This window comes from Entelurus aequoreus, linkage group LG12 (assembly GCF_033978785.1).
Source record: "Entelurus aequoreus isolate RoL-2023_Sb linkage group LG12, RoL_Eaeq_v1.1, whole genome shotgun sequence".
Lineage (NCBI taxonomy): Eukaryota > Metazoa > Chordata > Actinopteri > Syngnathiformes > Syngnathidae > Entelurus > Entelurus aequoreus.
In genome coordinates, this window is record NC_084742.1 from 69007078 (window position 1) to 69030012 (window position 22935).

At 38.9% G+C, this 22935-nt stretch overlaps 2 protein-coding genes across 3 annotated transcripts in view; both read left to right on the plus strand.

The window, feature by feature from the left end:
• The first annotated feature begins 746 nt into the window (after nt 1-746).
• ankrd16 (ankyrin repeat domain 16) lies at nt 747-15814 on the plus strand. 2 transcript variants are annotated; one of them, XM_062066535.1, is made up of 7 exons: nt 747-1895; nt 9589-9809; nt 9880-9922; nt 9998-10106; nt 10163-10324; nt 12815-12893; nt 14291-15814. In XM_062066535.1, exons 1-7 carry the CDS (start codon nt 1567-1569, stop codon nt 14431-14433), a joined length of 1086 nt encoding a protein of 361 aa, XP_061922519.1. In that variant the 5' UTR covers nt 747-1566; the 3' UTR covers nt 14434-15814. The 2 variants fall into 2 exon arrangements, with proteins under 2 accessions (XP_061922519.1, XP_061922521.1); XM_062066537.1 differs by having other exon boundaries at nt 9619-9809.
• Nucleotides 15815-18780: 2966 nt separating this feature from the next.
• The window catches only part of LOC133662492 (rab GDP dissociation inhibitor beta-like), a 32581-nt gene continuing 28426 nt past the window's right edge, over nt 18781-22935 (plus strand). The window contains exon 1 of the mRNA XM_062066538.1: nt 18781-18939. Within this exon, the coding sequence (XP_061922522.1) occupies nt 18895-18939 (45 nt within the window). The 5' untranslated portion in view covers nt 18781-18894. The remainder of the gene's footprint in view (nt 18940-22935) is intronic.

The following is a 22935-nucleotide window of genomic DNA, read 5'->3' on the forward strand; positions in this document are numbered from 1 at the left end:
ATATATATATATATATATATATATATATATATATATATATATATATATATATATATATATATATATTTTTTTTTTTTTTTTTATTTTTTTTTTTTTTAATGAAATCAACATAAAAAACACAAGATCCACTTACAATTAGTGCACCAAGCCAAAAAACCTCCCTCCCCCATTTACACTCATTCACACAAAAGGGTTGTTTCTTTCTGTTATTAATATTCTGCTTCCTACATTATATATCAATATAAATCAATACAGTCTGCAGGGATACAGTCCGTAAGCACACATGATTATATTTCTTTATGACCAAAAAAAACACATCCCACCCCCTGGATTGTAAATAATGTAAATAATTCAATGTATATACTCTGATGATGAACTTGTGTGATGACTGTATTATGATGATAGTATAAATCTGTACCATGAATTAATTAACGTGGACCCCGACTTAAACAAGTGGAAAAACTTATTGGGGTATTACCATTTAGTGGCCAATTGTACGGAATATGTACTGTACTGTGCAATCTACTAATAAAAGTTTCAATCAATCAATCAATCAAAAAGGATCGCACTCAGAAGACTTGGGATACAAAGCATTATATACATATTTCAAAAGACAGGGTTCAATGAAAGAATATAGAGTAGGTTCTATCGGTCCACACTCCATGTCACCAGGTGGCGCTAATGTACACTAGAAGGTTGCTTGCCAACTGCCATTAACCAAAGAAGAAGAAGAAGAAGAAGAAGAAGAAGAAGTCGTCACTTCCGGTAACTTCTCAGACAGCAAGTAGCTAGTAGCTTTTATTGAGCAGTCGTCATGGCAACTACACACTTATTTCTCTTCAATAGATAGCACACGATAAGCGAATAACATGTATGTGCCTACTATCATTAAATGTCATCAATCCATGTTTTTAATAGTCACCGTGTGCTGCTCCATTTCCACTCGATATCCAGCATCTGTAGGAGACTTTTGGACGTTATATTCACATGGTCGACAACATTTGGACGTGATATCCACATGGTCGACAACATTTGGACGTGATATCCACATGGACGACAACATTTGGACCTGATATCCACATGGTCGACAACATTTGGACGTGATATCCACATGGTCGACAACATTTGGACGTGATATCCACATGGACGACAACATTTGGACCTGATATCCACATGGTCGACAACATTTGGACGTGATATCCACATGGTCGACAACATTTGGACGTGATATCCAACCATTTCCACGTGATATCCACATGGTCGACAACATTTGGACGTGATATCCACATGGACGACAACATTTGGACGTGATATCCACATGGTCGACAACATTTGGACGTGATATCCACATGGACGACAACATTTGGACGTGATATCCACATGGACGACAACATTTGGACGTGATATCCACATGGTCGACAACATTTGGACGTGATATCCACATGGTCGACAACATTTGGACGTGATATCCACATGGTCGACAACATTTGGACGTGATATCCACATGGTCGACAACATTTGGACGTGATATCCACATGGTCGACAACATTTGGACGTAATATCCACATGGACCAAGACGCTGTCAGACTGCTGGTGAAAGTCACCCAGGAAGGAGACTTTAGTCAGCTGCTAAAACTCTTCCAGTCCTGCGGTCCCTCTGCGTGTCAGCTGGTCCATTTGGGCCGGTCCGGGGACTCTCTTCTGCACCACGCCGCCAGACATGGCCGTCTGGACTTCTTACACTTCCTCATCGGAGACGTCGGCATGGAGCTGGAAGTCTGCAACCTGGACTACAAGAGACCCCTGCACGAAGCTGCGTCCATGGGCCACACTGCCTGTGTCTCCTATCTGCTGAGGCGTGGAGCCCGCGTGGACTGCTTGAAGAAGGCCGATTGGTGAGCACTTGTCATACATTCACGTCTCAATCATTTAGAAACATGTTTAATGAGTGAGAAGCCGATATGTTGTCATTACATTCACGTCTCAATCATTTAGAAACATGTTTAATGAGTGATAAGCCGATACGTTGTCATTACATTCACATCTCAATCATTTAGAAACATGTTTAATGAGTGAGAAGCCGATACGTTGTCATTACATTCACATCTCAATCATTTAGAAACATGTTTAATGAGTGATAAGCCGATACGTTGTCATTACATTCACATCTCAATCATTTAGAAACATGTTTAATGAGTGAGAAGCCGATATGTTGTCATTACATTCACGTCTCAATCATTTAGAAACATGTTTAATGAGTGATAAGCCGATACGTTGTCATTACATTCACATCGCAATCATTTAGAAACATGTTTAATGAGTGACAAGCCGATACGTTGTCATTACATTCACATCTCAATCATTTAGAAACATGTTTAATGAGTGACAAGCCGATACGTTGTCATTACATTCACATCTCAATCATTTAGAAACATGTTTAATGAGTGACAAGCCGATACGTTGTCATTACATTCACATCGCAATCATTTAGAAACATGTTTAATGAGTGACAAGCCGATACGTTGTCATTACATTCACATCTCAATCATTTAGAAACATGTTTAGTGAGTGATAAGCCGATACGTTGTCATTACATTCACATCTCAATCATTTAGAAACATGTTTAGTGAGTGAGAAGCCGATACGTTGTCATTACATTCACATCTCAATCATTTAGAAACATGTTTAATGAGTGACAAGCCGATACGTTGTCATTACATTCACATCTCAATCATTTAGAAACATGTTTAATGAGTGACAAGCCGATACGTTGTCATTACATTCACATCGCAATCATTTAGAAACATGTTTAATGAGTGACAAGCCGATACGTTGTCATTACATTCACATCTCAATCATTTAGAAACATGTTTAATGAGTGACAAGCCGATACGTTGTCATTACATTCACATCTCAATCATTTAGAAACATGTTTAATGAGTGACAAGCCGATACGTTGTCATTACATTCACATCGCAATCATTTAGAAACATGTTTAATGAGTGACAAGCCGATACGTTGTCATTACATTCACATCTCAATCATTTAGAAACATGTTTAATGAGTGACAAGCCGATACGTTGTCATTACATTCACATCTCAATCATTTAGAAACATTTTTAATGAGTGACAAGCCGATACGTTGTCATTACATTCACATCGCAATCATTTAGAAACATGTTTAATGAGTGAGAAGCCGATACGTTGTCATTACATTCACATCTCAATCATTTAGAAACATGTTTAATGAGTGACAAGCCGATACGTTGTCATTACATTCACATCGCAATCATTTAGAAACATGTTTAATGAGTGAGAAGCCGCTATGTTGTCATTACATTCACATCTCAATCATTTAGAAACATGTTTAGTGAGTGATAAGCCGATACGTTGTCATTACATTCACATCTCAATCATTTAGAAACATGTTTAATGAGTGACAAGCCGATACGTTGTCATTACATTCACATCGCAATCATTTAGAAACATGTTTAATGAGTGAGAAGCCGATACGTTGTCATTACATTCACATCTCAATCATTTAGAAACATGTTTAAAGAGTGACAAGCCGATACGTTGTCATTACATTCACATCGCAATCATTTAGAAACATGTTTAGTGAGTGACAAGCCGATACGTTGTCATTACATTCACATCTCAATCATTTAGAAACATGTTTAATGAGTGACAAGCCGATACGTTGTCATTACATTCACATCTCAATCATTTAGAAACATGTTTAATGAGTGACAAGCCGATACGTTGTCATTACATTCACATCGCAATCATTTAGAAACATGTTTAATGAGTGACAAGCCGATACGTTGTCATTACATTCACATCTCAATCATTTAGAAACATGTTTAATGAGTGACAAGCCGATACGTTGTCATTACATTCACATCTCAATCATTTAGAAACATTTTTAATGAGTGACAAGCCGATACGTTGTCATTACATTCACATCGCAATCATTTAGAAACATGTTTAATGAGTGAGAAGCCGATACGTTGTCATTACATTCACATCTCAATCATTTAGAAACATGTTTAATGAGTGACAAGCCGATACGTTGTCATTACATTCACATCGCAATCATTTAGAAACATGTTTAATGAGTGAGAAGCCGCTACGTTGTCATTACATTCCAGAGGTGGGACCAAGTCATTGCTTTGCAAGTCACAAGTAGGTCTCAAGTCTTTGCCCTCAAGTCTCGAGTCAAGTCCCGAGTCAAGACAGGCAAGTCCCAAGTCAAGTCCAAAGTCAAGACTGGAAAGTCTCAAGTCAAGTCCCAAGTCCCGCATTTTGAATTTCGAGTCCTTTCAAGTCCTTTTAACCACAGACTAATATATTTACACAGATTGTGTATGCTTTTAAAACGCTGTATTTATTTATTAAAACAAGTGCATTTGAAATTGCAGGGGAAAAAAAGTGCTGACATTGCACTTCATAATAGCACTATTAACCAGTCATTTTAAACATTTAACTCATTCTTTTACAGAATAAACACATTTGAAAAAACAAGTGCAACTGTACTTATTTGCACAAAAGTGTTAACATTGTATTTCCATGGCATATTGCATTGTAACTAGTTCCACAGCAGTTTCTATCCTGTTCTTACCTTATCTCATTGATCTCATCTCGTACTGTCTGTGTGTTTATGTGTGCGTACATATGAAAAACATAACAAAAACATGAACAAAACAATGAAAAGAGTTGTACTTTTTAGATGTCAGGGCCCTATGCAATATGTACACATATTGTTAATATAGTATACATTTTAACGTTACGTTACTGTGTGTGATACATTGACTAACGTAACGTTTTGTCTAGGTACCTCATGCAACCCTGCTTAAAAAAATCACTTGGCAAAAAGTATGAATAAGGTAGCGAACTGCAGTGGACGCAACAGATTGCAGTGTTTCCAATGACGTTATAACCACAGACATCTTATAAGTAGAAGCAGCATTGGTTGCTGTGACGCGAGCAATTTGGCCGCCATCTTGAAGTAGTGACAGTTGACAGGTAGAAAATAAAGATGGTGTTCAGCGTTTTCCTACTCAAATGAGCGGACTGTTGAAAATAGGAATCGGGGGATTACTTTTCACAAGTAAGATTTAACATTAATGTACTATTGGTTGTATTTTATGAAAATAATATTACCACAGAGTTGAGAAGGAGCAAAGATCTTCAATATTTGTATGTGAAAATCACAAAGAAATCTTCTGGGGGAGGATGACTCCCCTACAGGGGTTTGGTTTACAAACTTTCAGCCCCACCTAAAACAAAATTCACCAGCCGCCACTGATCATGATGCATTCTCATTTTAGGCAAAATATAAGACAATACTTTCTTAACAGTATAATTGTAACCAGGAATAAGTCTTCAAGTAACAATATTCAAATACTAACATTGTTGGGTAAGACAGAATTTGGTTTTATTCTGAATCCAGTGAAACAGATTGGTGGTTTTAGCTGATAAAGACTTTCAGGTGTTTATATATGTTTATGTTGAAGTCTTTGGCAGACGCTTTTATCCAAAGCGACATACATAAAAAATACATATAAAACAATCACTGTAAACATGATCATTTAAGGGAAGAATGTAATACAAAATATCAATACAAAGTGCCAAGACAGAATAAACTCTCTGCTGCTGCAGCAACAGAGATACAGTCTATAAGATATATATATATATAATGTATTCATTACATTGTTTATGTAGGATATACGCATGTATACATAACCTAATCATATTGTTTCTTCAATTTAAAAATAGCTGACCGTTTTTTTCCCCTTTCTCTGGGATTATATTCCCAGTTTTGATCTCGGACGTCTGGTCACTTATAGCGTATAAGAATATTATATTACTGTTAAGCAAACTATGAATAATAAAACACGCCAAAACATGTTTCCTTTATCATAGCTACACATATGACAAAAAAGCGCGTGAAAATCAGTGGTATTCAGTGAGGTAAGATGAATTAAATGCGCTGACAGTTCATTGCTCCTGACAAATGAATTGCGCTGAGTGGAGCGGATCACCACTCCAAGATGGTGGCCCCGCGTCTCGTCTGCGCCTGTAGGCAGTAGCGCTCGATGCTGCGTACCCTTATAAGATGTCTAAGGTTATAACGTTAGCAGTGAGTTTACAGCCTCACTGATTTAACTACACAGCAAATAAAAGTTACGTTACTTAGCCAATAAACGTTATCTTACATTCAAAACTTACCCTTCTTTGTGCAACTTCAAATGTCGAACGAAGTTGGAAGTTGTTGCGTCTCCGTCTGTAATATTCGAACTGCGTGATTTGCATACGGCAATTCGTTTTTTGTTGACCAAGTCGTAGTTTTAATACCCGAACGAAATTAACTTTGGCATAATTGTTTCTCACTGCCGCATTGTTTGACAACTCTTGTTCGGTGGTTGTCCTGCAATTTGATTGGCTGAATGCTGTGTGATGAAAACAACGTAGATCTAATTTGATTGGCTGTTGTACTGAGAGCACACACGCTGACAGGAACAACACGCTGATAGACACAGACGAAGAAAATGAAAAATACGGAGCGGCACGCTTCCAAATAACTTTTTAATCTTTGGGTTTTGGGGAAAGTAGCAAGTCATGTCAAGTCAAAAGGCTCAAGTCCAAGTGAAGTCACAAGTCATTGATGTTAAAGTCTAAGTCGAGTTGCAAGTCTCTTTACATTTTGTCAAGTCGAGTCCAAAGTCATCAAATTCATGACTCGAGTCTGACTCGAGTCCAAGTCATGTGACTCGAGTCCACACCTCTGTTACATTCACATCTCAATCATTTAGAAACATGTTTAGTGAGTGATAAGCCGATACGTTGTCATTACATTCACATCTCAATCATTTAGAAACATGTTTAATGAGTGACAAGCCGATACGTTGTCATTACATTCACATCGCAATCATTTAGAAACATGTTTAATGAGTGAGAAGCCGATACGTTGTCATTACATTCACATCTCAATCATTTAGAAACATGTTTAAAGAGTGACAAGCCGATACGTTGTCATTACATTCACATCGCAATCATTTAGAAACATGTTTAGTGAGTGATAAGCCGATACGTTGTCATTACATTCACATCTCAGTCATTTGGACCGCACAGAAAAAGGCTTAATGAGTGAGAAGCCAAGAACCAATCAGCGCGCCAGCTTTTCAATATTTGACCAATCACAGAGGAGAAAAAAAGTCAGAAACATATAGTGTGGTTATTATTATTAGTAGTATTATTATTTATGGCTCTTTGAAGGGAGACTGGCTCATTATTTTAATGATTTTGTTTTAACGATTTTCTTTTTGGGACTAATGCAGATCCCAATTACACAACACAGGTATGGATTATACATAGGAAAAGTTGCTTTTCCATAATAGATTACAACAATCACTGGTTGCAGTTTTTAGATGTGGACCAGAATACTTGAAATCAACATTAATATTTCTCTATATGTGGGAACTAAACACTAGTTTGAATTTTGCTCACCTTAAAAACTTTGTTGTACAAGAGCATTTTACAATGCAGCAAAAATACACCGATAAAAAGTGTGAATAAAAATGTACATTGTATAAATAAAAGTACAAGGACATGATCAAAATGGCACTACCCTACCTGGTGTGCGAATGCTTAAACTACTTGACATATCCACTTCACAACAATGAAGCAGAAAAGTGAATCCAAATGCTGCTAAGTTTTCTTGGTCTCTGACTCATTTTCTGGTGCAGTCTGCAGTGGTGGGCGCAGGCAATTGCAGACGCCACATGCACATATAAAACATCTCCCAACGGAATTATTTTGGATGACATATATGTTGAGTAAAAAGGACCACCAAGACAGAATAGTACTTGGTCAAGTTTTACTAAAGCTTTAGGAGACCAGCCCTTACAACGTGATGATAGCATCAGCAAGAGAGGTCTTTACAGGGAGGGATGCGCCTGCTGATAAGAAGAGGGACCGTGTTCTTCACGGAACGGAACTGAATCAAACCTCCCTTTTGAGGAGTGCTTTCATCATGTTAGTGCAGACACTGGACGCTCCAGGACCAAATATGGAAATCAACAAAAGATAATAAGGCAATGGAAATATACCGGCCGCACGGACATCTCCAGAGTGGAAAAGTACCAGTAGCTAGGGATGATACTCGAAACCGGTTTTCCCGGTTGTTCGATAAGAAAAGAACCGAGTCCTCGGACTCGAATCCCTTTTTGAGAACCGGTACCCGTTATCGAGACCACTATAGTAAAGAAAAAGAGTTGGTTCTTTATTCGAATCCCGTCCCGACCAGAATGCCCCTTGAGACATCACAAGAATTTACGTCACATAGCTTAGTCATTAGGCGCAGATAGGGAAAGCAGGAAAAACAATGGACCGCGCTCCAAGGTGTAATAAAGTTCAAAACAAAAAGGTATAATCCAATGAATAACTTTACTGAGAGATTTGAGCAGGGTACAAACACATGACGAACACTTTTACGACCAACCGGAAACATAGCAACCAGGCTAGCAACGTACCTCCTTTACGGCAGCTGTCACAACGTTCTTAAAGCAACCGCAGCACATACATATATGACATCTCCCTTTTAACTTTTGTTTTTCTTTCCTTGTAAACAAAACAAAATCACACTGTATATATGTATATCTGTCTAATTATAAATAATGCAGATGAGGCGTGTTGGCTGAGTTCTTGACGTTTACTTTCACAGCGTGCTCATAAACTCATTCTTAGCTGCCGGGTGGCGACATGCAACAACACTTTTCGAGGCTACCGCGCATGCTCGTCACTCCCATTGCATGCTGGGTAGTGTAGTTGTTATATTCCTAGCTCATAAAATCACACCTTTCCCCCTATAAAGAAATAATGTTAACTCAATAAAGTGTATTTATTTTTTTAGCTTTAAATTTTCATTTTTTAGCATTGTAACCACATTTGCAAACAACTTTTCTCTTCATAGAATTTTCTTTCAATAAAGAAATAAAGTGCAAAAATGTCAAAGCATCATAACAAACAGTTATGTCAAATAGCAGCAGAAGTGCACTTTTTGGAGAGCTGTATTATTTTAAGTTTTGTGCCCAAGGGACTGATTTTATTTAACACTATATTAATATTTATACACCTATAGTGATCACAGAGACAGGTTGTTTTTGTGATACTGTATATATTTGTTTTTCTGAAAAATCCCACTTAATATACTTTGGGTAACAACAGTCAATATTTATTTATTTTATTTTATTTTTTTAGGGGGGTAACAGTCATTATTTATTTATTACATTTTATTTTTTTCTTATATAATAAAAGTGAGCTTTTGTTAAACCAAATATTGTGTGTTTTTTTCCATATACAACAACCTATCTGGACTCGATAAGAGAATCGATAAGGAATCGGTTCGATAAGAGGATTCGATAATAGGCTCGAACTCGATAATTTCTTATCAAACATCATCCCTACCAGTAGCATGATAACACAATACAATGTCATACTAAAGTATATCAACAATATATGCCTTCTCCACACAATGATGCTGTTGAAGATTGACAAATGGTGACCTCTTTCTTTGTTCCTTCAAAGGACACCGTTGATGATGGCTTGCACCCGCAGGAACCTCGACTTGATCCAGGAGCTGATCCAGCACTCTGCAGACCCTCTCCTGAAGAACAAAGATGGCTGGAATGCCTTCCACATTGCCTGCAGGGAGGGTGATCCCGGCGTGGTGCGCTATCTTCTTACCGCCGCTCCAGATGTGTGGAGAACGGAGAGCAAGACGCGCAGGACGCCGCTGCACACGGCCGGTGAGACTTAGTGGCGTATCTGAGGCAGAACCTCTGCTTTAATACACATCTTGTTTTTCTTCACACTCAGCCATGCATGGCTGTGAGGAAGTTGTTCAAATCTTACTTGAAAGGTAAGTGGGCCAACATATTTGATGACCACTTGAACAGGCTAGTCTGGCACAATCATTCCAACATGATGTGTCCAGATGTGGCTACACGCCGGACGCCAAGGACAGCTGTGGAGTCACTCCTTTCATGGACGCTGCAAGGAACGGACACGTCTCAGTGGCCAGGCTTCTCCTGGCCAAACACCAGGTAGATGGACACTAGTTGCTTATTTCCAACAACTGCTAACATGTCCTGTGCGTTAGGCGTCTCCAACTGCAGCTGACACGCTTGGAGCTCAGACGGTGCACCACGTGGCTGTCACTGGCCAGGAGGAGGCGTTGCACTTCCTGGTAAGGGAGCTCAATGTGGACGTGAACCAGAGGGCGACTGGAATGCAGCTGACTGCCTTGCACTATGCCGCCAAGGTAAAATGATCTCACACGTAAGGACATCTTTACATGACACATGCAGTCCAAAGCAGGACGTCCATCGCCGGCTACTTTCCTTGGCAAGGTATTGGATGATGTCATGTCAGGCACCACACCCTGCTTACAAAATGACCAACAATTAAAATGTGGACAGATACTTTGGCCTGGATGAAGGCTGTCCTATCTGGTCAGACCCAATGTGTCCGTATGACTGCTACTGATATCAAGACTCTTCTCTTCTCCCTGTGTGTGAGATGTTCATGTGTGCAGATGACAGTTATTTGTAAGATGCTGAGACCAATAAACTTACAGCAGCCATGGAGAAGGTGGCCAGGGGGCTACATGACTCTAGTCTCACATGATGACAATCTACTTGTAAAACCTCATCCTTTCCAAACATAGTTGTAATAGCACCAAATGTTAGTTTGATTGATTGATTGAGACTTTTATTAGTAGGTTGCACAGTGAAGTACATATTCCGTACAATTGACCACTAAATGGTAACACCCGAATAAGTTTTTCAACTTGTTTAAGTCGGGGTCCACTTAAATTGATTCATGATACAGATATATACTATCATATATACTATCATCATAATACAGTCATCACACAAGATAATCACATTGAATTATTTACATTATTTACAATCAGGGGTGTGGAGGGGGGGGGGGGGGGAGGTATGGACATCAAGTAGTGGACATAGAGAGAGAGAGAGAGAGAGAGAGAGAGAGAGAGAGAGAGAGAGATCAGAAGGCATAAGAAAAAGTATCTGCATTTGATTGTTTACATTTGATTATTAGCAATCCGGGGAGGGTGTTAGTTTAGGGTTGTAGCTGCCTGGAGGTGAACTTTTATTGCGGTTTTGAAGGAGGATAGAGATGCCCTTTCTTTTATACCTGTTGGGAGCGCATTCCACATTGATGTGGCATAGAAAGAGAATGAGTTAAGACCTTTGTTAGTTCGGAATCTGGGTTTAACGTGGTTAGTGGAGCACCCCCTGGTGTTGTGGTTATGGCGGTCATTTACGTTAAGGAAGTAGTTTGACATGTACTTCGGTATCAGGGAGGTGTAGCGGATTTTATAGACTAGGCTCAGTGCAAGTTGTTTAACTCTGTCCTCCAGTGAATATGGCTACCTGGGTGTCCCTTTACCAGTTTTAAAAACGTATCAAACTGATGTGCCTCAGTCTCCAGTACAACATCAAATGTTCAAATATATCAGGAATTGTCGGCAGCTCAAACTTATTTTGATGCTATGATTACGTCTCGTTTTTATTATTGTATACAACGTTGGTCCCAAAACCACCCATTGGAAACCTTGAACAAACGATCGCTCAAAATCCTCCACAGAAAACCACAAAACCACCATCACTGCTTAGGTTAGGTTACTTTATTAGCACGCCAAGGTCAACTTGTTTTGCAGCCAGCAAGGTCAGGGCATCCATTAAACAAAGAGAAAATAACGTCCTAGAAATGCAATACAAAGACTGCCACATAACCAGCATCACAAAGTAGTCCATGCACTCAAAGTTCCCCATAAAAAGGATAAAACATATAAAATCCCAAACAGATAAGATTTGGGACAAGCCGGAATAAAACACCACAATAGAAGAATACGTTGCACTAAAATAAATATAGGCAAAAGAGGTACTACAGCTTATTTAGTTCTGTGATGGCAGATAGGAAAAAACTACATCTGTACCCTTTTGTTTTGTCTCTTGGGACTAAAAACCATGAGACCAGGGAGAAGGACAAGTGACTGAACCATGAGACCAGGGAGAAGGACAAGTGACTGAACCATGAGACCAGGGAGAAGGACAAGTGACTGAACCATGAGACCAGGGAGAAGGACAGGTGACTGAACCATGAGACCAGGGAGAAGGACAGGTGACTGAACCATGAGACCAGGGAGAAGGACAAGGGACTGAACCATGAGACCAGGGAGAAGGACAAGTGACTGAACCATGAGACCAGGGAGAAGGACAGGTGACTGAACTATGAGACCAGGGAGCAGGACAAGTGACTGAACCATGAGACCAGGGAGCAGGACAAGACAGGTTCTATAAAACCTGACCATGATGGTCTTGTCAACATTAAAATTAAACAGTTTTCTCAGACGTTGGTGAGCCTTTTTACACACCGCATCACAGTTAGCTTCACATTTCCGTTGTTCATCAATTCTAGTCCCAAGGTATTTATACTTGTGCACATATTCAATGACCTGGCTTTTAATCCCAGTGGGCTGGTTCACATGGGGTCTCTTCCTCAAGTCCACCAGCATCTCTTTTGTTTTTGATGAGTTGAGCTGGAGGTAAGACTCATCACACCAGTCATCAATAATGGCTGCTTTCATCTCCATGTAGCTAACTAACTAGTACTGAATATTTGATTATTGTTCTGTTGTCATATTTACTCTGACACATGTTGACATGTGATTATTGTACTGTTGTCATATTTACTCTGTATCTATTTGGAAATGTGACTTTAGGAAGGCCATGTTTCCACCATAAAGACCCTGCTGGATTTGGGCGCCAATATTCATGCTCAGGACAAGAAGAGAAGAACCGGTAAGCAAGTTATCACCATCCCTCCATTTTCTACCGTTTATCCCTTTACAGTCGGAGTTGGGTGGGGGGGCTGGAGCCTATCCCAGCTGCACTCAGGCCGGAGGCAGGGTAGACCCTGGACAAGGAAAGGGGGTAGACCCTAGACAAGGAATGCGGGGGTAGACCTTGAACAAGGAAGGTGGGGTAGACCCTGGACAAGGAAGATGGAGTACACCCTGGACAAGGAAGGCAGGGGTAGACCCTGGACAAGGAAGGCGGGGGTAGACCCTGGACAAGGAAGGCGGGGGTAGACCCTGGACAGGGCCAACACAGACAGACAACATTCCCACTCCAGGGATCATTTAGTGTTGCCAATCAGCCTATCAGGTGCATGTCTTTGGAGGTGGGAGGAGACCTTGAACAAGGAAGGTGGGGTAGACCCTGGACAAGGAAGATGGAGTACACCCTGGACAAGGAAGGCAGGGGTAGACCCTTGACAAGGAAGGCGGGGGTAGACCCTGGACAAGGAAGGTGGGGGTAGACCCTGGACAGGGCCAACACAGACAGACAACATTCCCACTCCAGGGATCATTTAGTGTTGCCAATCAGCCTATCAGGTGCATGTCTTTGGAGGTGGGAGGAGCCTATCTCCAGGTGCATACGCAATAGAATTGATTTTTATTATGCTTTCTTTTTATTTCTGAAATGTAAAAACATTTGTATAACATTCCTCTTGAACCTGGAGGTGCTGTTTACAACTTGCTCACAGTTACGTTCTCCGAGAACACCATTGGTTAGCTAGAGTTGCTATTCGTGCTAGGACAGACCACAATTGTCTATATTTTTCACAATTACTAAGTTTATGTACACCCAAAGCGAATGTGCACGTGTTACGTCATTACATAGGAGGGCGGGATATAAAGCTTGAAATACTGAGGTAGCGCCCTCTAGGCATCTTTGCAAATAGATCCTCTCAGAACCATTAGGAGTGAATGATGAAGTGCACACGGTCATTTATTCAGGAGCATATTTGACAAGAAGCAGAACCGAAGTTGTGATTGCTCCAAACTGCTTAGTCAGCAATAATAGCAGTTGTATTGTAAACAGCACGCCTTAATTCCACTTCAAAATATGAGTGGTGCTACTGACATTTTCTAGCACATTTAGAGGTAAATAAACCACTCCTTACTTCAAATGCCTCTGTTGTAGACCTCATAAATACTAGGTCCGGAGGTTGCCTACAGCCACGGCTGGAAATACCAATGTTTTTTGACTCCAAATAATTTAGAGACAGCACCGAGTATTTTCTTTTGTAAAAAACGTGTATGTTAATTCCAAGATTCAGGAATGACGGCACACAAAGAAAATGATGAACTATTAATCAAGATGGCGTTCATTCCCCAATATTGTCTCTCCAGCTCTCCACATGGCTTCCATCGGTCAGCATGCAGATGCTGTCAGGACTTTGCTGCAGCTCGGATTGGACGATTCCCAGGATGCATCTGGGATTACAGCACGACAGCATGCCAAAAAACCCCACATAATGCACCTTTTTGACTGATTTGATCTGCTTATAGTTGGGAGGTATTAAACACATTTACTCCTTTTATTTGAATATTCCTATATATTCATATTTACTTCCAACCTGGTGGTGAGTCGGCTCCGATGGTGGGGGAGGATGCCGGACAGACCTGGCAGGCCCAAAAGTATAGTGAGGGTCTGCTGGGAACGTCTGGCAGAGTCTCCCTTCAGAGAGAGTTTCAATTCCCACCTCTGGGACAACTTTGAACATGTCACGAGGGAGGCACTGGATACTGAGTCTGAGTGGACCATGTTCTGTGCCTGTATTGTCGAGGCAGTCCATCAGAGCTGTGGCCGCAAGGTGGTTGGTTGGTGCATGTCATGGCGGTAATCCCAGAACACTAAGGGATGCCGTCAAGCTGAAGAAAGAGTCCGATCGTGTCCTTTTGGCTCATGGGACTCCGGAAGCAGCGGACAGGTACCGACAGGCCAAGCGGTGTGCGGCCTTGGCGGTTGCAGAGGCAAAAACTCGGAAATTGGAGGAGTTCTAAGAAGCCATGGAGAACGACTTCCGTACAGCTTCGAGGCAATTCTGGACCACCTACCGCCATCTCAGGAGGGTGAAGCAGTGCACTGTCAACATCGTGTATGGTGCTGCTGATGTCCACTGGGGATGATGTGGATCGGTGGAACAAATACTTCAAAGACCTCCTCAATCCCATCTACACGTCTTCCAGTGAAGAAGCAGTGCCTGGGGACTCTGCGGAGGGCTCTTCTATTTCTGGGGCTGAGGTTACCGAGTTAGTTAAGAAGCTCCTTGGTGGCAGGGTCCCAGGGGGTAGTTGAGATCCGAATTACTTAAGGCTTTTGGATGCTGTGGGGCTGTCTTGGTTGACAAGACTCCTCAGCCTTTCCAGTGAGGTCTATTCAAGTGTACTGGAGAAGAAGCTATGCTAGATAGTCGAACCTCGGATTCAGGAGGAGCAGTGTGGTTCTCGTCTTGGTCGTGGAACTGTGGACCAAGTCTACACTCTCAGCAGGATCCTTGAGGGTGCATGGGAGTTTGCCCAACCAGTCTACATGTGCTTTGTCGATTTGGAGAAGGCATTCAACCATGTCCCTCAGGAAGTCCTGTGGAGACTGCTCAGAGAGTATGGGGTAACGGTCCACCTGATTGTGGCGGTCCACTCCCTGCATGATCAGAGCTTGGTCCACATTGCCGGCAGTAAATTGGACCCGTTTCCAGTGAGGATTGGACGCCGCCAAGACTGGCCTTTGTCACCATGAATTGATTTACGTGGACCCCGACTTAAACAAGTTGAAAAACTTATTGGGGTGTTACCATTTAGTGGTCAATTGTACGGAATATGTACTGTACTGTGCAATCTACTAATAAAAGTCTCAATCAATCAATCAAACAGATTATGTTTGAATAAAAAATACAGATTATATTTGAATAACATTATAAATACACATTATATATATATATATATATATATATATATATATATATATATATATTTTATACAGGCGTCAGCAAGTGTTTGTCACAGCTCAGAATTAAATGCACGATGCCTGTTGGGGTACATTGTGGATGTTCACCATATGTATTTTTCAAATCGTTTGGGGACATTCGTCATTACATTTTTGAAAGGCATAAAACAAATTTAAATTTTTTAATGTACTTTTTTTGCCCAAATTTCAATCCTAAACAAATATATCAATTTAATTTTATTTTTTACATTAATTCAGCCTTTTCATTCGATCAATCAAACAAGCTTTATTCATACAGCACTTTTCAAGCACTTGTGAAGGCCTTTTGATCATTTAAGGTCAGAGGTTTGAATTATTCTTCAAAACTGTTACATCGTTTGATCCAAAGGCCTTCAGGTTCAGATAAAATACAATAAAAAATTATGTTTCTCTGGCCTTTAAACCACGAATGGCTTTAGGGATTCTTCGAATAACTGCCAGTGTATGGTACACTTGTGACAGAATTGGACATTGACATTTCTCCTTTCAACATAAAAAACATATATCATGGAGTAACATGGTTTAATACACCTCAAAAAAGAAAACATGTATAATGGAGTAACATGGTTTAATACAGCAAAAAAAAGAAAAACATCATGGAGTAACATGGTTTAATATACCTCAAAAAAGAAAACATGTATAATGGAGTAACATGGTTTAATACAGCAAAAAAAAGAAAAACATCATGGAGTAACATGGTTTAATATACCTCAAAAAAGAAAACATGTATAATGGAGTAACATGGTTTAATACAGCAAAAAAAAGAAAACTTGTATATTGAGTAACATGGTTTAATACAGCAAAAAAAGAAAAACATATATCATGGAGTAACATGGTTTAATACAGCAAAAAAAAGAAAACATGTATATTGAGTAACATGGTTTAATACATCAAAAAAAAGAAAACATGTATATTGAGTAACATGGTTTAATACAGCAAAAAAAGAAAAACATATATCATGGAGTAACAGGGTTTAATACAGAAAAAAAAAGAAAACATGTATAATGGAGTAACATGGTTTAATATAGCAAAAAAAGAAAAACATATATCATGGAGTAACATGGTTTAATATAGCAAAACAAGAAAACATGTATAATGGAGTAACATGATTTAATACAACAACAAAAAAGAAAAACATATCATGGAGTAACATGGTTTAATACAGCAAAAAAATAAAACATGTATATTGAGTAACGTGGTTTAATACAGCAAAAAAAGAAAACATGTATATTGAGTAACGTGGTTTAATACAGCAAAAAATAAAACATGTATATTGACTAACATGGTTTAATACAGCAAAAAAATAAAACATGTATATTGAGTAACATGGTTTAATACAGCAAAAAAATAAAACATGTATATTGAGTAACATGGTTTAATACAGCAAAAAATAAAACATGTATATTGAGTAACATGGTTTAATACAGCAAAAAATAAAACATGTATATTGAGTAACATGGTTTAATACAGCAAAAAATAGAACATGTATATTGAGTAACATGGTTTAATACAGCAAAAAAAAAACATGTATATTGAGTAACATGGTTTAATACAGCAAAAAAATAAAACATGTATGTTGACTAACATGGTTTAATACAGCAAAAAAATAAAACATATATATTGAGTAACATGGTTTAAGACAGCAAAAAAATAAAACATGTATATTGAGTAACATGGTTTAATACAGCAAAAAAATAAAACATGTATATTGAGTAACATGGTTTAACAGCAAACAAATAAAACATGTATATTGACTAACATGGTTTAATACAGCAAAAAAATAAAACATGTCTATTGAGTAACATGGTTTAATACAGCAAAAAAATAAAACATGTATATTGAGTAACATGGTTTAATACAGCAAAAAATAAAACATGTATATTGAGTAACATTGTTTAATACAGCAAACAAATAAAACATGTATATTGAGTAACATGGTTTAATACAGCAAAAAAATAAAACATGTAAATTGAGTAACATGGTTTAATACAGGGGTGTCAAACTCATTTTAAATGGGGGGCCACATGGAGAAAAATCTACTCCTAAGTGGGCCGGACCGGTAAAATCACAGCACGATAACTTAAAAATAAAGACAACTTCAGTGAACAATGGGAGACCGGGCTTTCTGCTCCGCTGCTCCCAGTCTGTGGAACGCTCTCCCTGACCACCTGAGGGCACCACAGACTGTGGATGCTTTTAAAAAAGGCTTAAAAACCCTTCTTTTTAAAAAAGCCTTTTTTTTTTTTTTTAGATATATGCATACTAGTTTTAGCTATTTGGCTGTTCTAGTTTTTATTTATTTTTTATTATCTTTTTATTTTTTCTAATTTATTTATTTATTTTATATATTCTTTTTTTAATACACTGTAGCACTTTGAGGTTGTTTACTCAATGTAAAGTGCTTTTTACATATAAAATCTATTATTAGTATTAAAAAAATAATATAAACATCAAATTACAGGATGTTATTTATGTAGTTTGCTTACATCGTGTGGTTTATTTTATATTTTTACATATGTAGCATAATCTAGAAAGATACAAAGAATTGCTATTGTGACATCTAGTGGACACATTTAAAACAGCAGTTTCTTTCATTCAAAAATTTCAGCAAATTTTTATACTTAGCAAACTCATCCCGCGGGCCGGATAAAACCTGTTCACGGGCCTGATCCGGCCCACGGGCCTTACGTTTGACACCCCTGGTTTAATACAACAAAATGTACTGAAAGGACAAAAAGGGTTGAAGTAAAAATAGTGTGATTAATTAAAAGACCAAACTAAATAAAGACAATAATATCCACTGTACGAGCGCTGTTTCGGAGTGATTGACGGTTGTCAAGCCACGCCCCCGGAGTCACCTGACCATTCTGAGCCCCGCCCCTTTGTCACTTCAGCCTCGGCGGATCTCCATTTTCTTCTTTCGCTGTCAGGGAGCAGAGAGTCGACGAGAGAGTCGATAGGAGTCACAATGAATGACGAATACGACGTTATCGTCCTGGGCACCGGACTCACGGTCAGAACCTTCTCAATTGTGTCTGCTCCGCTTCGTGGAAGTGTTTTACAGGCTGTTACCCGCGCGGTTAGCTCCTTATGCTACCGCTTGCGGCCTAGTTAGCATTAGCACATAACTAGCATCTATTATAACTATTATTTCTTCTACATTCTCCTTCAAAGCAGCTATTTACTTATTCGTTTCAACTCATTCGGGCTACTTAAATCTTAGGCTAGGCGGGAGTTGAGCGCGAACTGGCAGCTTTTTTAGGAGAAGATTAATCCAAGATTAAATCCTAATCGTAGATTAATCATCATGAAAATAAAGACTAACAATGACGTCATTCTTGTGTCATTTGCTTCTTCTTGGAATGTTCAATCTGGTAAATGGTATTCATTTGCTTTCTCTATAGAATAGAATCTAATGTAACCGGGGACTGCTCTTAATTGTGAAGATGAGTGACTTTAGAAGTCTTCAATAGTCCCTAAAACAATCCAAATGTCATTTTCCCCAAAACTGCTGTAACATGTAAAACAATGACACCTTTTAAACTGACACAGGCGCTCAGTTGTATTGTTTGAGAATAAGGTCAAGTTGAAGCTACAGTAGCAATAATGTCACAGATGAACACACGATGAAAGCTCGACTGGCCCAAATCAAGCCTAAACTAGCCGTCTCCAAAATGCCAACCATGGCTCCTTTTTTTATTGACATCGTAGAAATACAAATTAAACAAAAAAAACCCTGCAAAATTGTAAATAAAAAGTGCAACAAGCTTCAACACAAAGAACAGTTGCAATATTGCTTTGTCGTTAAAAAAAAAATTAACTGGGATATTTCTATGAAGCTTTTTTACAAAATAAACCCTATAATGTACCAATTGTAACTAAATCCAGGCTTTAGTAAAACAATAATTGTTGAATAACACACATTGTGGTGTGAATAGATGGTTAATTATTGAAGTACATTATAAAGACAAATACATGTAAATAGTTTTGGGAACACAGTGAAATGTTTTTATTCTTCAAAGATGTGTTGCCATCCATCCATCCATCCATTTTCTACCGCTTGTCCCTATTGGGGTTGCAGGGGTGCTAGAGCCTATTTCCGCTGCATTGGGGCGGAAGGCGGGGTACACCCTGGACAAGTCACCACCACATCACAGTTGACATATTTGAACATATTCCAATGCTGTTATGTGTTGCAAAGAGTTTGAACCTCCTGACTTCAAGAAGTGCTTTTCAAACATGATTGTACTAATATCAACACGCTATTGCTTCATTTAAAAAAAAAAAAAAACTAAATTGACATTCTAACATAAAGGAATTGATTTGCAGACAAAAGGTTGTTACAGTTGATTCCAAAAACAATTTTCATTCATTACAAGTCGCAGCTATTCTGTACATGACATTCAAAATATCAAAGTCTCTTGCTGTCACAATATGTTTCCCTCTAAAAGGGTTTGCTAGAATAAAAGTATTTACCGAGTTGGTTTGTGTTGTTTTTGTCACCACTATGACGATGACTCATGACATACAACACATATCCTCCTCTATCCACAATATTGACATTTTCAGGCTGGACAAGTACCTCACCCACAAAGCTACGTCAAAATTTGCCAAGTTTGCACTTGAAAAAAGGCCCCCTGCAAAAAAATCTACAGCTATAAAAAGTTGATAGGAATAAAATATAAGTTATACATTTATCTAAAAAATATGTTTTAAATATATTCGGGGCGGTATAGCTCGGTTGGTAGAGTGGCCGTGCCAGCAACTTGAGGGTTCCAGGTTCGATCCCCGCTTCTGCCATCCTAGTCACTGCCGCTGTGTCCTTGGGCAAGATACTTTACCCACCTGCTCCCAGTGCCACCCACACTGGTTTAAAAATGTAACTTAGATATTGGGTTTCACAACGTAAAGTGCTTTGAGTCACTTGAGAAAAGCGCTATATAAATACAATTCACTTCACTTAAATGGATAGATTTGCACACTGTTGTGTGTTGTCATATTTACTCACTTCTTAATTAACTTTCTACGCTAATTTCATGAATTAATTTATTCAAATTATTTATAAAACCTTTTTGCAGCTTCTTTAATTAGCAGGCACCAACCTTTTAAAAAAAGGGCTGAATATTGACAGAGTTCTGACACTTTGAAAGTTGGATTTAACAAAAACAGTTTAAAAATGTACAACTTTAATAGTTATCACAGAAAATGATGCTTATGTCACTGGAATCGTCTAAACCAGAACTGTCTGATACAATGATTAGTTTTTTGTTTGAGTTTACACACATAGCTACTTTACAGTTAGGTACAGTAGGTCTGAAATGACTTAAATGGGGATGGTTTGGTTTGAATAATACAGTTAAGTGTAGACAATGATTATTTCAAAGTTTCAACATAAAGTAGCATGATTTACTGGTAATAGCTGAGGCATGACACAACTAATCCCGTGATGCCTGTGGGGCAGGAGCACACCATGTTTGCAGCCACTGGATGTTCATTTCCTCAACATTTGCTTGAATTGACCATATTTAGGAGGCTGCTGACATTAGTATTTTATCCTACCAGGAAATGGTGTTAAGATTCTCTTGACCCGCATACAGGAAATGGTTTGTGAACACGTGTTCAATTTTAGGAACAAAGTAAGCTCACACAGGAAAATATATTTAGTTTGACAAATACTCTTTATTGACAATTTGTCTGACAATCAAAAGACCTTATTGCAACATATTGGAAGATCCCAGGAGATAGCATCTATAAACATGTCAAGATGATTTTGAACTGCTCACAGAAAAAACAAATTGAAAGTGAAAATACTTATGTATTGTGAGTCTGACAGGAAGTGACTGCATGCCTCATTTCCTCTCACACTGCACACTGTTGGAAGGCTGTTTAGAACATGAGTATTCACACACCCCAACACACTGTTTAGAACATGAGTATTCACACACCACAACACACTGTTTAGAACATGAGTATTCACACACCACAACACACTGTTTAGAACATGAGTATTCACACACCACAACACACTGTTGAAAACATGAGTATTCACACACCCCAATACACTGTTTAGAACATGAGTATTCACACACCACAACACACTGTTTAGAACATGAGTGTTCACACACCCCAACCCACTGTTTAGAACATGAGTATTCACACACCCCAACACACTGTTTAGAACATGAGTATTCACACACCCCAACACACTGTTTAGAACATGAGTATTCACACACCCCAACACACTGTTTAGAACATGAGTATTCACACACCCCAAACACTGTTTAGAACATGAGTATTCACACACCCCAACACACTGTTTAGAATATAAGTGTTCACACACCACAACACACTGTTTAGAACATGAGTGTTCACACACCACAACACACTGTTTAGAACATGAGTATTCACACACCACAACACACTGTTGAAAACATGAGTATTCACACACCACAACACACTGTTTAGAACATGAGTATTCACACATCCCACCACACTGTTTAGAACATGAGTATTCACACACCCCAACACACTGTTTAGAACATGAGTATTCACACACCCCAACACACTGTTTAGAACATGAGTATTCACACACCACAACACACTGTTTAGAACATGAGTATTCACACACCCCAACACACTGTTTAGAACATGAGTATTCACACACCCCAACACACTGTTTAGAACATGAGTATTCACACACCCCAACACACTGTTTAGAACATGAGTATTCACACACCCCAACACACTGTTTAGAACATGAGTATTCACACACCCCAACACACTGTTTAGAACATGAGTGTTCACACACCCCAACACACTGTTTAGAACATGAGTATTCACACACCCCAACACACTGTTTAGAACATGAGTATTCACACACCCCAACACACTGTTTAGAACATGAGTATTCACACACCCCAACACTAAAATGACCTTTAAAGGCTTCAAGTAGGCCTCAACAAATGTTGCTTGACGATATATGTTGACCTACAAATTATTGCCGATAAAC